Source organism: Bicyclus anynana, chromosome 18 (genome assembly GCF_947172395.1).
Source record: "Bicyclus anynana chromosome 18, ilBicAnyn1.1, whole genome shotgun sequence".
Classification (NCBI taxonomy): Eukaryota; Metazoa; Arthropoda; class Insecta; order Lepidoptera; family Nymphalidae; genus Bicyclus; species Bicyclus anynana.
Window position 1 is genome coordinate 12,059,509 of NC_069100.1, and position 14,513 is coordinate 12,074,021.

Here is a 14,513-nt window from a genome sequence, read left to right on the forward strand (position 1 = left end):
ATGAGAGGGGTTAGGCCAATAGTCTACCACGCTGGCCCAATGCGGATTGGCAGACTTCACACACGCAGAGAATTAAGAAAATTCTCTGGTATGCAGGTTTCCTCACGATGTTTTCCTTCACCGTTTGAGACACGTGATACCTATTTAATTTTTTAAAATGCACACAACTGAAAAGTTGGAGGTGCATGCCCCGGACCAGAATCGAACCCACACCCTCCGGAATCGGAGGCAGAGGTCATATCCACTAGGCTATCACGTATCCTCCACTTATTACAGTAGTGATAGTACAAAATGTTCTACGGATCCCTGACTATAAACGGGTATACACAATAACGCTTACCTCTAACAAGGTAATATTTTCGCAGAAGGCCTGTAATAAGCGTCTAACGCGTGCAGCGGCGCGTACTAATATACGCACCTACCCTATTACCTAATTCATCACTGTAAGGGTGTCTACATACGGAGCGGTTTTTTGAAAGAGCCATTTTTCCATACCGTGCTGTTTAAAGAAAGAAAAGAAAGAAAGATCTTTATTTTTAAGCAATGCCACAAATTACATTCTTAAATTCTAAAATATTAAAATAAAAAAAATAAAATAAAATCTGTTTATTTCAGGCCATTGACCCATATAGTGTTAGTAGTTATTAGCTTATTATCTATGTTAGTGCGAAATACAAAATACTAATACTAATACTAAAGCTAAAATTAATTTTAATATCTGCCTCGCCTTACTGATACACCGGGTACACATATATGAGTGTGTACCCGGTGCCTCAATATGGGGCAGTTGAAATTGTCAACAACCACCTTCAGGAAGGTGTTGGTGCTCCCCCTTACCCTGCTCAACAGCGATGTAATTCGTTTATTACATAGCTTCATATTTCTATCTGTCCATCTTACATGTCGATTCTTTTACCACAATCGCAAACGTTTTCAAAACTAAACAAAAATGTATGGGGAAAGAAAGAAAGAAAGAAAAATTCGTTTATTTCGAAATTATGCCACACATCACAATATTTCCAGTACACCAGGACATCCAGGACAATACCCTGCGATGTGTGGCATAACCCAGAAAATGGCCCCAGCTCAGCACAATGCTACGTGACCATTTGAATTAGGGCACGTAGCGCTGATTTTCAGTTGGAACCACAGATAGGGGAGGACATTCGTTATCGATAGCTCATGAGGTTTACTAATTAATCGGATATGTCATTCACATACATTTTTTAATTTTCGAAGCGTGGGTGATTGTAGATCGATATGTAACATGGCTAGGGCGGCAGAATGCTTCTAGGTGATTGTATGCGATAAACAGTTGTGTGTGATATGTTTTAGAAGGAGATAAGTGTATTTATAACGCTAATGCTATTTTCAATTGATAATGGAGTGGTTAGCCTATATGCCACAAAAGGAAAATTGATATAGCAGTCAGTAAGTCAATACCATATTAAACATAATAAAGATATATGTATACTTTAAAAGTTTAAATGTTAGTCACAATTTTTGTTCTAATCCTCAGCACATATAACAGTACAAGCTTGGACAAGTAAAAAGGCAAAATCAGTTTTGTAGCTCTTGAGATTACCCCCTAGAACTTCACAAACACGCAAAATTTACCTCTTTACTATATTAGTATACATATTTATGTACTTTTACTTGTAGCAACGAGTTATCGTGAGCTAAACTTACACGGGTATACACAATAACGCTTACCTCTAACAAGGCAATTTTTTCGCAAAGGCCCGTAATAAGCGTCTAACGCGTGCAGCGACGCGTACTAATATACGCACCTACCACCTACCCTATTACCTAATTTATTACTGTAAGGGTGTCTACATGCGGAGCGGGTTTTTGAAATAAGCATCCATTACTGCGATTTTTCTGAAAGCTTCAAGGTTTTAACATATTTTTTACGATGAACAGTTCTAGTTCTAGATCGAGATACACAACATTATAATTCTATAATATGGTACAATGAATCGTATCGTAACTTTACATGTTTAGGCCTGTATTTAAGCTACTCAAAAGGAATCTGAATTTGCAATTGCACGTTGTAGAGTCAACATCTCCTGAGGACGCTCCGGTTACGAGGTGAAACGTACGTACAGAGTATTTTGTCGGACCTGAGTGACGTTGTCGCATGGGTTCGTCGGCTTTTCGCGGGTTATAGCAAAATAAATAAATTATTATATATTCATGAATCTGATTTTATATAGAAGCAACGTATGATGAGGATTGAAAACGTGAACGGGAAATACGCGGGTAGAGAGGTAAAGAAACCACAGTGCGCCCGCGAGTACTTTAATAATTTCACTAACTCATAATTGAGGTTTTATGATAAAGTTTACCTACTTTCATATCATAAAACCTCAATTATGAGTTAATCAAATTATCAATGTAATAATACTATAACTCGCTTAGTTTGTAATCACCCTAAGCTCACAATAAAGATGTGTTAACGCTCCTTCCATCGCATTTGTTCACATTAACTTTTATATTGCCTTACTTACGCTCGGTAAAGTAAATAAAACATACGGGACCACTGACCATTTAATGTAAGTTCATTAGTTTGTTAAACCTTGACTATTCATATGATAATCATGATTTTTTCCATACACATCAAAACACTAGCTGACGCCGCGCGGTTTCAACCGCGTGGTTCCTGTTCCCGTAGGAATACGGGTATAATATATAGCCTTCCTCGATAAATGGGCTATCTAATACTGAAAGAATTTTTCAAATCGGACCAGTAGTTCCTGAGATTAGCGCGTTCAATCAAACAAAGAAACTCTTCAGCTTTATAATGTTAGTAGTTGTCAGGACTACAGGTTGGGTTCCCAACATATTTTCTAAAAATATTAAATTTTTAGATTTAACCTGTGAAAAATATAGTAGATACACTCAAAGAAAATATTGTATTTTGAGGAATAAGCAAAAAATAGACGATGAATTATCATCGTCTATTTATTGCTTGTATAAAAAAGGTAACGTTATCAACCCATATTCGGCTCACTGCTGAGCTCGAGTCTCCTCTCAGAATGAGAGGGGTTAGGCCAATAGTCCACCACGCTGGCCCAATGCGGATTGGCAGACTTCAAACACGCAGAGAATTAAGGAAATTCTCTGGTATGCAGGTTTCCTCACGATGTTTTCCTTCACCGTTTGAAACACGTGATATTTTATTTCTTAAAAAAAGTAACATTATAGCTATATTATACTGAGATATTCGAGTCGTTGGAAAAAGTTTCATTGTCACCAGCAGCAATTTTTTAATTATTTTTATGATGTTTTCGATTTACGACGAAGAACGAATTATCCGGAACCCTCAGCGGGCTAATTCGACTCGCACTAGTTCACTTTTCTTAACAAAATCCAGGGTCTTTTTTGTTTATTTTCAGCAATCAATTCTAGTCTAGGGGCGAAAAGTTTACCCTCTCAAGTTAAATCCAGATAGTGAAAGTAATTTCTATTTATAGCTGTTTTTAGAAATGTTTACTCCAAAGTATCAAATGTACTTAGTGTTAAATGTAATTGATGAGTCTCGTAGTCGGGTAACGAACATTAAGTGAAAAGTTTTGAATAAATAACAATAGGTACAGTATCAGTTTATGTTGTTAAGCAAACTTGTGATTTAATGGGAGTTAAGCCTTGAAGTTGCAAGCTTACCCCAAAGCAGGGGCGTAGCTACCGCCGTATCAGCCGAATCAATGACGTCGTAGGTCATAATGATCGTTATATTTGTATGGGCGTTCAAACAAAATTACTAATATCTTTGTTATTTGTGCGTTTATGTTTATAGTTCATGTCTTGAAAAGTGTCACATTTCATGTAAAGAAGCTAAAACTGTTTAAATTTTAATCTAATTACGATAAAAGATTTTTAATAGAATTGGAAATTTTTTAATCTTATTTATTTTGCAAATATCCAGACAAATTGCTTATATTGTATAAATTAGTTAACATTGACCTTATTTGCCAGAATGTATCATAAAAATCAACATATTCAAACCTAGTCATCATCCCCATTGATTACCTTTAAAATCGGGACTGTGCCCTTTAATTCGGGATTAAAATCCTTTAAATCTCTTTGTCCCATGGACCACTTGCCATATTCTTATACCCCCTTACTTTTGAAAACAACCTCATTGTTCAATAGGGTAGCTGACTCATATCAATTTTAATATAAACAATATTATTTTAGTCTATTACATGGAATAAGGGTCTGAAAAATATCGATATTAATTAATAAAAGTTAAGGATTTCTTATTAAACTTAATATAAAAACGAAACAATCATTATCCGGATAAGCCGAACAGATAATCCTTTTAACGTGATTCAATAAATAAGGTTCTATAGTCAACAAGGAGTTCTCGGAGCTAGCTTATTATTTCAGAGCTTTACTTGGCTTAGCTTGTCTATTTTATAGATTAGTAGGTATTAGAAAGCTGTTATCTATCTATAGAATTGACGGCCTCCGTGGCGCAGTGGTGTGCGCGGTAGATTTATATGGCGGAGGTCCTGGGTTCGATAACCGGCTGGGCCGATTGAGGTTTTTTTAATTGGTCCAGGTCTGGCTGGTGGGAGGCCGTGGCTAGCTACCACCCTACAGACAAAGACTTACCGCCAAGCGATTTTGCGTTCCGGTACGATGTCGTTTAGAAACCAAAATGGGTGTGGACTTTCATCCTCCTCCTAACAAGTTAGCCCGCTTCAATCTTAGATTGCATCATCACTGCCTTCCGAACCGGTGGTAGAATCTTTACAAATAGTCAACTGACGTGTCAAAAGTGCTTGTAGGTAAACTGAGCCCACTTGAAATAAATGATTTTTGATTTGATTTGGTTTAAATCGTTTGGCGGTACATCTTTGCCGGTAGGGTGGTAACTAGCCACGGCCGAAGCCTCCTACCAGCCGAAAAGCCTGTTTGCAAGTGTTGTATGTTATACTTTATTTAGGCTAGCTATGGGCTATGTTTTAAGAGTAGGTATCCCCGAATTGACACAGGAACGGGAACTACGCAGGTGAAACTACGGACCGAGTCTGTAGGTACATTAAACACCACGATCATCATCATCATCATTATCATCCCATTCAGCGCACTGTTGAGCTCGAGTCTCCTCTCAGAATGAGAGGGGATAGGTCAAATAGTCCACCACGCTGGCCCAATGCGGATTGGCAGACTTCACACACGCAGAGAATTAAGAAAATTCTCTGGTATGCAGGTTTCCTCGATCCTTCGATATTATTCCTTCACCGTTTAAGACCGAGTGTGTAGGTACATTATTCACCACGATAAAGTTATAAAAAATACAAATATTTTATTAATTCTCTGACCTGGCAACCCTTATTTATAATAGTCCTTAACAATAATAATATTTTAACGTGAAAGCTAAATATTTTCTATCGAATTGAAATGAAAATAGAATACTTGTGTAGGCGTCGTCGACGAAGAGGTACCGACTACCGATAATCGGAGAGGAATCCAAGATGGCGCCGTCTCCTAGGCAACCGTTGCCAAGCAACGGTAAGGCTTCGATTCATGGAACCGCCGATATTTTAAAAGCATTTACGGAGAATAATAGAACAAATAGTAAAAGGTTTCTTTGGAAAATAATAATCTACTTTTAGAATACCTATAGGTTTTTTTTATTCTTTACAAGTTCGCTCTTTGACTACAATCTCACTTGATGGTAAGTGATGATGCAATCTAAGATGGCAGCGGGCTATTTTGTTAGGAGGAGGATGAAAATCCACACCATTTTCGGTTTCTACACGACATTGTACCGCCAAATCGTTTGTCGGAACGCCAAATCGTTTGTCGGCACGTCTTTGCTGATAGGGTGGTAACTAGCCACGGCCGAAGTCTCCCACCAGCCATACCTGGACCAATTAGGAAAACCTCATCGGCCAAGCTGGGGATCGAACCCAAAACTTCCGTCTTGTAAATCCACCGTTAATACCACTGCGCCACTGAGGCCGCAATAAAAAGGTACCTAGTACCTACGTTTATATGTATAGCTTATCAGATTGTGGATCGTACGAGTAAGTTCTCAGGTTCGACTCTGCGTCTAGCCAAAAAGTTAAATCTAGTTATCATCCTATTATTAAATAAAGGGTTATTTTAATTTTATTTTTTGTTTCAGGACATCGACTTTGAGGGCTTTCGCTGGTTTTTGGACACTTTCCTGGAGGTTACCACTCCTGATGAATTATCCAGGTAAGGTATTATATATATAGGCTATAGGCTATATAATACGGGGATATTATATAGCCTATAGCCTTCCTCGATAAATGGACTATCTAACACTGATTTTTCAAATCGGACCAGTAGTGCCTGAGATTAGCGCGTTCAACCAAACAAACAAACTCTTCAGCTTTATAATATTAGAATAGCTTAGTATAGCTCGCTAGAATGGTCGCATTTTTCTGTGATGATACTTAACATTCGCACGATTGCTCATTACAAGTAAGTGCTCAAGTATTCAGCACTTTAATATCAGTTGTATGTAGTTTCACCTACCATTACAACCAAAGCCAAACAGACTTCCAAAAGGTAGACAACTGTTTGACACGTTGTTGTTCTAGGCACCTCTTCCTGTCCTTCGTGCGGAGGGACAAGCGGCCTGCGCTGCGGGAGATGGCCGCCGCCAGCTCTACCACCGCCTGCGCCGCTGTCACCTCGCACGCTGACCACCAGGTTTGACCACTTCATTACAGCGGCCCATCATCATCATTACCAGCCGATGGACGTCAACTGCTGGTGGAATCTAGAGTGGACTCGGAATATGAATAAGTGAAAAAGTGGATATAAGATACTCGTATACACAATCCTAATTCAAAGGACATTGACCAAGACAAAGGCCAAGAATTAGTATCGGTATCAACTTTTTTGTTCCACAATGAAGTGATTTGAAGACTTTTATAATGATAATTCATCGCATTTCGCGGCAATTATCAAGTGTCGAGCATTTACATACGCAAAATTACTCATCTCTGATCAAATTCCAATAATCCAAGTTATTCAGTTCATTCAGGAGTTCGTCATAACTTCATGATACATACGCAGAGATAAAATGGTTGAATAAGTAATATGTGTCTTTTCAGTCTGCCTTAGCTTTTAGCACTACTATTTTACTACAAAAACTAAGAAAAACTACAAAATTTTGGGTACTTTCTTATTGGTGCTATGTCCGATTCGAATCCGATGCACATTCTCAGTATTCGCATGGATGATAAATCGTATAATAGAAGTCGGACATAGGACATATTATAGCATACAGTTTTATACTTACTGTAGGACTATAACTCTACGGAGATTATTATTGCAATTGGCAATGCAAGTCGACTAAATGACCTTAGTTGATTAAATGATTGAATGACTTTGGTTGCTTTGCATTTGGCTATATATTTTTATGTAATGCAAATGCAGCTAATCGCCAAAAGTGTAGAAGGCGTCGCTCATCACTGCAACTCTGCCAAGAATGAACGATTAAGAAGAAGAAATGATTTTTTCTCTAGCCCCTACTCTTGGAAACGCCCTTGTGAAAGGATGTGTCCATGAACCGCTTATTGTCTTGTTCCAGGGCAAACTGAGCTTCGCTTCAAAGATCCACGGTCTGGCCGAGAGACTGCAGCAACTGGGTAAAAGTTCAGGAGACTCTGTGGATGGCAGTGACAAAGGTTCTAGAAGCAGAACTGGTGAGTTATCCATAATAAATATTATAAATAAACGGCTAAAGTACTGTTCCGATTTTAAGGAATTTTTGTACCCAGATATATGTGTCTTAGAAGAAGAACATAGACTACTTTTCGGCGTCGATGAAATGTTCACCACAAAACAGAGGGGTAGAATAAGATATCAAAAGTTTTATTAAACTCATTCGTTTTGAGGTTACTAAACTCAAGAAAATTGGTTATGTGGACTATAATTAGGACATGGTAGTGTAATATGACCAACTTCCCAACTCCGAGCTAAAAAAATCACTGAGATATTCCTTAATGAAGAAGCTAAATATTTCATAGCTTAACCCAGCAGTGCATGGTGACATAATCTGAAGCTATAAAGTATGGTCATGGTAGAAGTATGGTCATCTCAGACAAAATTGCCTGTCATTTTTCATAAATAAACATTTTGTTCCTCCCAGAACCGTAACTACTAGACCAACGAGGCAGATAAAAAGGCTGATGATGACTATTCTGCCATCAGGTAGCGTTCACCCGATGTTCTCAGTGACCACGCATCCATCATACTCCGCGCACGAGCTGTGTCTGGGGCGCCTGGAGACCAGCCCCAGCCACAGCCAGATGTCGCGCAACTCCAGCCGGAAGAGCAGCAACTCCTTGAGGGTCAACCAGTCTACCAAAATAGAAGGTAAGTATTTAGTCTGCCATCAGGTAACGTTCACTTGATGTCAGTGACCATGCACCCATCATACTCCGTCCACAATTTGTGTCTGAGGCCCATGAAAACCACCCCTAGTCACAGCCAAATGTCACACAACTTGTGCAGGAAGAGCAGCAACTCCTTGAGGGTCAACCAGTCTACCATAACAGAAGGTAAGTATTTATTTTGCCATCATGACGTTCACCGATGACAATAACCACACACCCGTCATACTCCGCGCACGAGCTGTGTCTGGGGCGTCTGGAGACCAGCCCCAGCCACAGCCAGATGTCACGCAACTCCTGCAGGAAGAGCAGCAACTCCTTGAGGGTCAACCAGTCTACCATAACAGAAGGTAAGTATATATTTTGCCATCATAACGTTCACCGATGACAATAACCACACACCCGTCATACTCCGCGCACGAGTTGTGTTTGGGGCTCCTGGAAACCTGTCTCAGCCACAGCCAGATGTCGCGCAACTCCAGCCGGAAGAGCAGCAACTCCTTGAGGGTCAACCAGTCTACTAAAACAGAAGGTACTTTTTGTTTTTATACCCGATTCCCTAAGGTAGGTCAAGTTAAAGAGGGTACATGTATAATTCGTGTGTAATTCGTGACCGAATCAGAAATCTGCAAAAGACCCAGTCGCCGTCAACTAGTCAGTCGCAAAGCGGAAGGGGCACGTACTTCGCAGAGCCGATTTACATTGGGGTTCCAAGATGCTGGAATGATAACCTCACAACGAAAAACGCATTGCCGACCCCGTACTAGGTGGACTAATAACATGAAGAGGATTACGGATAGTCGCTGAATGCTGGCGCCTAAAGACCGTATTTCTCATGGACCGTGATGCGAATCGTCTTTCTTTTATTTCAGATTATAAACACCTAATAGCTGGGCGCCGTCCATCCACAATAGAAGTCCACACAGCAAGAGTTTCCCTCAAAGATATCGTTTGCTATCTCTCGCTTCTAGAAGCAGGCAGACCAGAAGATAAGCTAGAATGTAAGTAGATCCTCTTCATGAAAACCAAAAAATATGTATAACGAAAATCTCTGGATCATCGTTATACATAAATTATTATTTTATGGCATGGTACCATGTGATGCGGAGTGATGAAAGACACCTAACGAATGGAAGTGGAAGGACACAAGAAGAGAGGAAGGCCAAAGATGAGATGGTTAGAGTGTGTGAGTTACGTGTCCTCCCTCCCCCCCCTCTTCTGACGTAGTCAAAACAATGGCATATAGTGTAAACCACTTAAGTAATACCTAGAAAAGCAAAGACTAAGTATATCGAAGTACCCAGTAGATAACCCCATCAGTTTACATATTTTTTGATACTTTTGCAGTCATGTTCCGTCTATATGACACGGACGGGAACGGAGTGCTGGACACCAACGAAATGGACTGCATCGTGAACCAGATGATGACTGTAGCGGAGTATTTAGGGTGGGAGACTTCGGAACTCAGACCGGTGAGTGGTCATGGTCACGTTAACACCTGATGCACACATTGTTTGTACCCAGGCCATACCTACTGTGAGAGTCACCCTCCGGCTCAAAGGGCTCTACTATTATAAGATAATTAGGTCGATTTTGACGGCCTCCGTGGCGCAGTGGTAGGCGCGGTGGATATACAAGACGGAGGTCCTGGGTTCGATCACCGGCTGGGCAGATTGAGATTTTCTTAATTTGTCCAGGTCTGGCTGGTGGGAGGCTTCGGCCGTGGCTAGTTACCACCCTACCGGCAAAGACGTACCGCCAAGCGATTTAGCGTTCCGGTACGATGCCGTGTAGAAACCGAAAGGGGTGTGGATTTTCATCCTCCTCCTAACAAGTTAGCCCGCTTGCATCTTAGACTGCATCATCACTTACCATCAGGTGAGATTGTAGTCAAGGGCTAACTTGTAAAGAATAAAAAAAATAAAAAAAAAAAAAAGGTCAAGCTTTTAGTTTGGGGTGTGAGATGGATAATGTAGATTTTGTTTAAAAACTTGTACGTGTAATTTACATAGTTGTATTCTGTTCTAGATTTTACAAGACATGATGGTAGAGATAGATTATGACGCGGATGGAACTGTCTCGCTCGACGAATGGAAAAGAGGCGGGTAAGTTATACTTAAGTAGCTCATCATGAACAATTTATTATACTATATAAATGTAACGTCGAGACTATATAAATGTAAGAATTTATTGTTCAATCCGAAGATTTGGCCAAATGACATATTTCCTTCAATATTATGACAAAAATATCTAAATGCTGTTTATAAAGTTAAGACAACCTGACATATTTATGATCGCCACGTGCTTTTCTGTGTGTCATAGTCCTCATGTGTGAGACCGTGACCATCTTGCTCTTTAAGATGTTACACCATGTTTTTCTACCTCCGGCTGATTGGAGAACATCAATACGCACGTCTAAATGGTTGGAAATTGGGGTTTCTGACTGGCGCTAGCTACACCACTGTCAGTAACCGAACCTTATTTCCCCAGCATGACAACAATCCCGCTGCTGGTATTACTTGGGCTGGACACCAACGTGAAAGAGGACGGCGAGCACGCGTGGCGGCTGAAGCACTTCAACCGTCCGGCCTACTGCAACCTGTGCTTGAATATGCTCGTCGGCTTGGGGAAGAAGGGACTCTGTTGTATATGTGAGTTGTTTAGTTATCTCATCTACATGACAACAATCCCGCTGTTGAATGCTGTTCGGAGTAAACAACAACGTGAAGGAGGATTTTATGTTTATATATTAACTATCCCTAGGGTGTTGGGTCAATCAGGTTTTTATACGTCGAAAAGAGCGGACATGATCCGGCGTAGTAGCGCGGCGCGCAAGATAATAACATTGAATGAATGAATGAATGAATGAAAGAAATATACTTTATTGTACACCAAAAATAATAATTACAGGCAAGAAATTAACTTAAAAACGAATGTACAATTGGCGGCCTTATCGCTAATGAGCGATCTCTTCCAGACAACCAATCGAAAAAGAGAAAACGTTACTATTCTTACATACATTTGAGACTGCGTTGCTTATTAGAATGGTTGTTTTTGAAAATAACGGCATCTTAGAGCGTGCCACCTTCTTGGTCGCCACAAAATCACTAATCTCTAATCGACCAATGTAATCGACATGCAATGTGCATTCCACACCACTGCGTTCTGAATTTGAATTGTTGTTCTCAGAGACAAAGGTCAATCTTAAAGAGTGCGACCTTCTTGGTCGCCACATGCTGACTGAACAAGGACTTCTTTCTGTATTGTGCCAGACATTGCAGAGGATTGAATCCTGAGGCCTAACAAAGCAAATAATACTTTCGTTGTCTGTGTGCAGTTTGCAAGTTCACCGTGCACGAGCGCTGCGTACAACGCGCGCCCGCGTCCTGCATCGCCACCTACTCCAAGTCAAGGCGCGCGCCCGCCACGCTAGCCCACCATTGGGTGGAAGGTATTTATACTCGTACCAATTGACGTTCGAACTGTCCCCATCATTGGGTGGAAGGTATTTATATCCACTGATATATTTCGTAGCCCCTCGTTTGTTCAACGGTAAGCCTGTCTGTAGTAATCATGAAGCCCTTGTTATAAGTCTGGATCAGGGATTTTTATAGTCCATAGGCTAGGCTTGACTATATTTATGACTCATAGAAAGCGATGATGTGACGCGCTTGCCTAGAAGGTGCCAATTCCTTCTTGCCCTGAAGACGTTTAGATTGTAGGTGGCAGGAAGAACAGACGTTGAAAAGCCTTGACCGCGATTCATCTGAATTTATGTGACGATACAGACTTACATGGAAATTGGCGCACTTAGTAGAACATCATTATTATGTTGATGTGCAGACGAATATTATAAATCCTTATTTTTTGTAGGAAACTGCCATGGAAAATGTGCGCGATGTCGGAAAAAGATCAAAGGGTACAACGGTATCACCGGCCTGCACTGTCGCTGGTGTCATATCACTGTGAGTCTCCTTTTATCAATCCAATACAAGGTATTTCATTGAAGTTTGAATTCCCGAGAGAGACTGCAAAAGATGGAATGTGTGAAAAATGATATTGAAAGGCAAGTAAATGTTGAGACATATTCCCAATAAGTAAAGGTAAATGGTGCCCTGAATGCCTCTATGAATTGCGAGAAGTTGTCTCAAAGGGCACGACTGGCTGTGCATAGAGCAAGTTTTGTACAGTAGTGAAAGGGTATCGCAGGAGCAGCAAAAAAGTGAAATGCATTAGAGATGAAATTTAACATTGCATTAGAGCTTTGGGAAGTAGAAGTATTAATGAATTACTGAATGAGAGAGTACGAAAATTATTTAGTTACTAAAATCAAGAAAGGTATGCATCTGCGAACCTTTATTTATTGGGGTAATGCTGTGATGGTTTGTTGTGGGGTGATGGTTTGGGCACATTAAGAGATTGAATGAACTGACTAAAACTGACCTCTACACTCACAGTTCTCGTTGTTCAAGGCGTGAACTCTGTGAGTATAGAGCTGGTAGTCGAAAGAGTTAGTGTAGCGACCACAGGTGGGGCCCTACACTTAAAGGGAATGAGGTGCCATGATATGTATAAATGTATGTATGATTATCGTTTGATTCCCAGCTGCACAACCGCTGCGTGGGCAGCGCGGGCGGCGCCTGCACGCTGGGGCGGCACGCCCAGCACATCCTGCCGCCCACCACCATCCGCCCGCTGGTGCTCGACCGACAGCGCTCTCTGCCGCACCGGAACAACACTGAACAGGTGCAATAGAATTCATTTCATCATCACTAAACTCAACATGAAACAAACAACAAATACACCAATAACTCATCATTCGTCAATCATCATTATCAGCCTATATGAACGCTCACTATAAAGCCAGGCCTTCATCATCATCATCATCAACATCATTATCAGCATATATGAACGCTCACTACAAAGCCAGGCCTTCATCATCATCATCATCATCATCATCATCATCATCATCAACATCATTATCAGCCAATATGAACGCACACTACAATGCCAGGTCTTCATCATGAAATGAAATGAAATGAAATGAAAATGAAAATGAAATGAAATGAAATGAAATGAAATGAAATGAAAATATACTTTATTGTACACCACACAGAAACATACGATACAGAAAACATCATCATCATCATCAACATCATTAATGGCAATGGACATCTACTGCTTGCTGGTCATTGGGCTTTTGCATGGACTTCCAAACACCATGACCTCTACCAGCAGCCAGCGGGTCCATACTTCATACAACACGATTAATGTCGTATGTCTGTTATATCTATTCCATCCTTTATGATTTGATTTAACCTGATAGTTGAAAGGCAACAAAAACATACACCTACGCATGATGGGTTGACAAAGTTCTTCGTTTCTTGATAGTTATGAATAGCAAGTATGGAATTTGAACTACTTTTGGGAGACTACATTATTTTTAGAATAGCAGCAATTTTCACCCGCTTGCTTATACGAGTAGGTAGGGATTAGTCAAAGCATTAAATTAAATCCCATGATTTTTTTCAATTTTCAGCAAAACATACCAATCTCAATCTCTTTACCGATCTCAATGTCCACTGCATCAGAGGAAAGGAAAGAAGAGAAGAGAGAACACAGAGCTCCACCGATCTCTTTCCAAATCACTCCACTCGAAGACACTTGTCCTTTACTAGTATTCATAAACCCGAAATCTGGTGGAAGGCAGGGCTCTAGAGTTTTGAGGAAGCTCCAGTACATCTTGAACCCGAGACAAGTTCACGATATAGCCAAAGGTGGACCTATGCCAGGTTAGTACAAGCAACTTGAATTTTACCTAATACGTAAGTAACCTACAATTAGTTTTCTCTGCCTCTATCCTTTATTTTTAAATTTGTCTAGATTTTTATTGAACGATAACTTAGCCGTGACGATGCAGTCTAAAATGGCAGCAACCTAACTTAGAAGAGAGAGTCCATCTATACCTATCTGGTTCTCACATTAAACTTCTGAGGTCGAAATCTCGAAGACCGCTTGACGTATATAGTTGAAATATGGCTGGGACGTGAGTGACTGACTTTCGCTAAGAACAGATTTTGTGAGATGGCCGGATGAAGGAGGTCTAAACCTGGCGAAGTTGCGGAC

At 40.4% G+C, this 14,513-nt stretch overlaps 1 protein-coding gene across 1 annotated transcript in view; it reads left to right on the top strand.

Annotated features, from left to right (window-relative positions):
- The window catches only part of LOC112055769 (diacylglycerol kinase 1), a 123,734-nt gene that overhangs the window by 91,172 nt on the left and 18,049 nt on the right, over positions 1 to 14,513 (top strand). The window contains exons 4-15 of the mRNA XM_052886829.1: positions 6,143 to 6,216; positions 6,585 to 6,696; positions 7,583 to 7,697; positions 8,206 to 8,370; positions 9,260 to 9,388; positions 9,735 to 9,859; positions 10,416 to 10,492; positions 10,878 to 11,038; positions 11,725 to 11,838; positions 12,261 to 12,352; positions 12,993 to 13,133; positions 13,927 to 14,179. Coding sequence (XP_052742789.1) covers positions 6,143 to 6,216; positions 6,585 to 6,696; positions 7,583 to 7,697; positions 8,206 to 8,370; positions 9,260 to 9,388; positions 9,735 to 9,859; positions 10,416 to 10,492; positions 10,878 to 11,038; positions 11,725 to 11,838; positions 12,261 to 12,352; positions 12,993 to 13,133; positions 13,927 to 14,179 — 1,558 coding nt within the window. The remainder of the gene's footprint in view (positions 1 to 6,142; positions 6,217 to 6,584; positions 6,697 to 7,582; positions 7,698 to 8,205; positions 8,371 to 9,259; positions 9,389 to 9,734; positions 9,860 to 10,415; positions 10,493 to 10,877; positions 11,039 to 11,724; positions 11,839 to 12,260; positions 12,353 to 12,992; positions 13,134 to 13,926; positions 14,180 to 14,513) is intronic.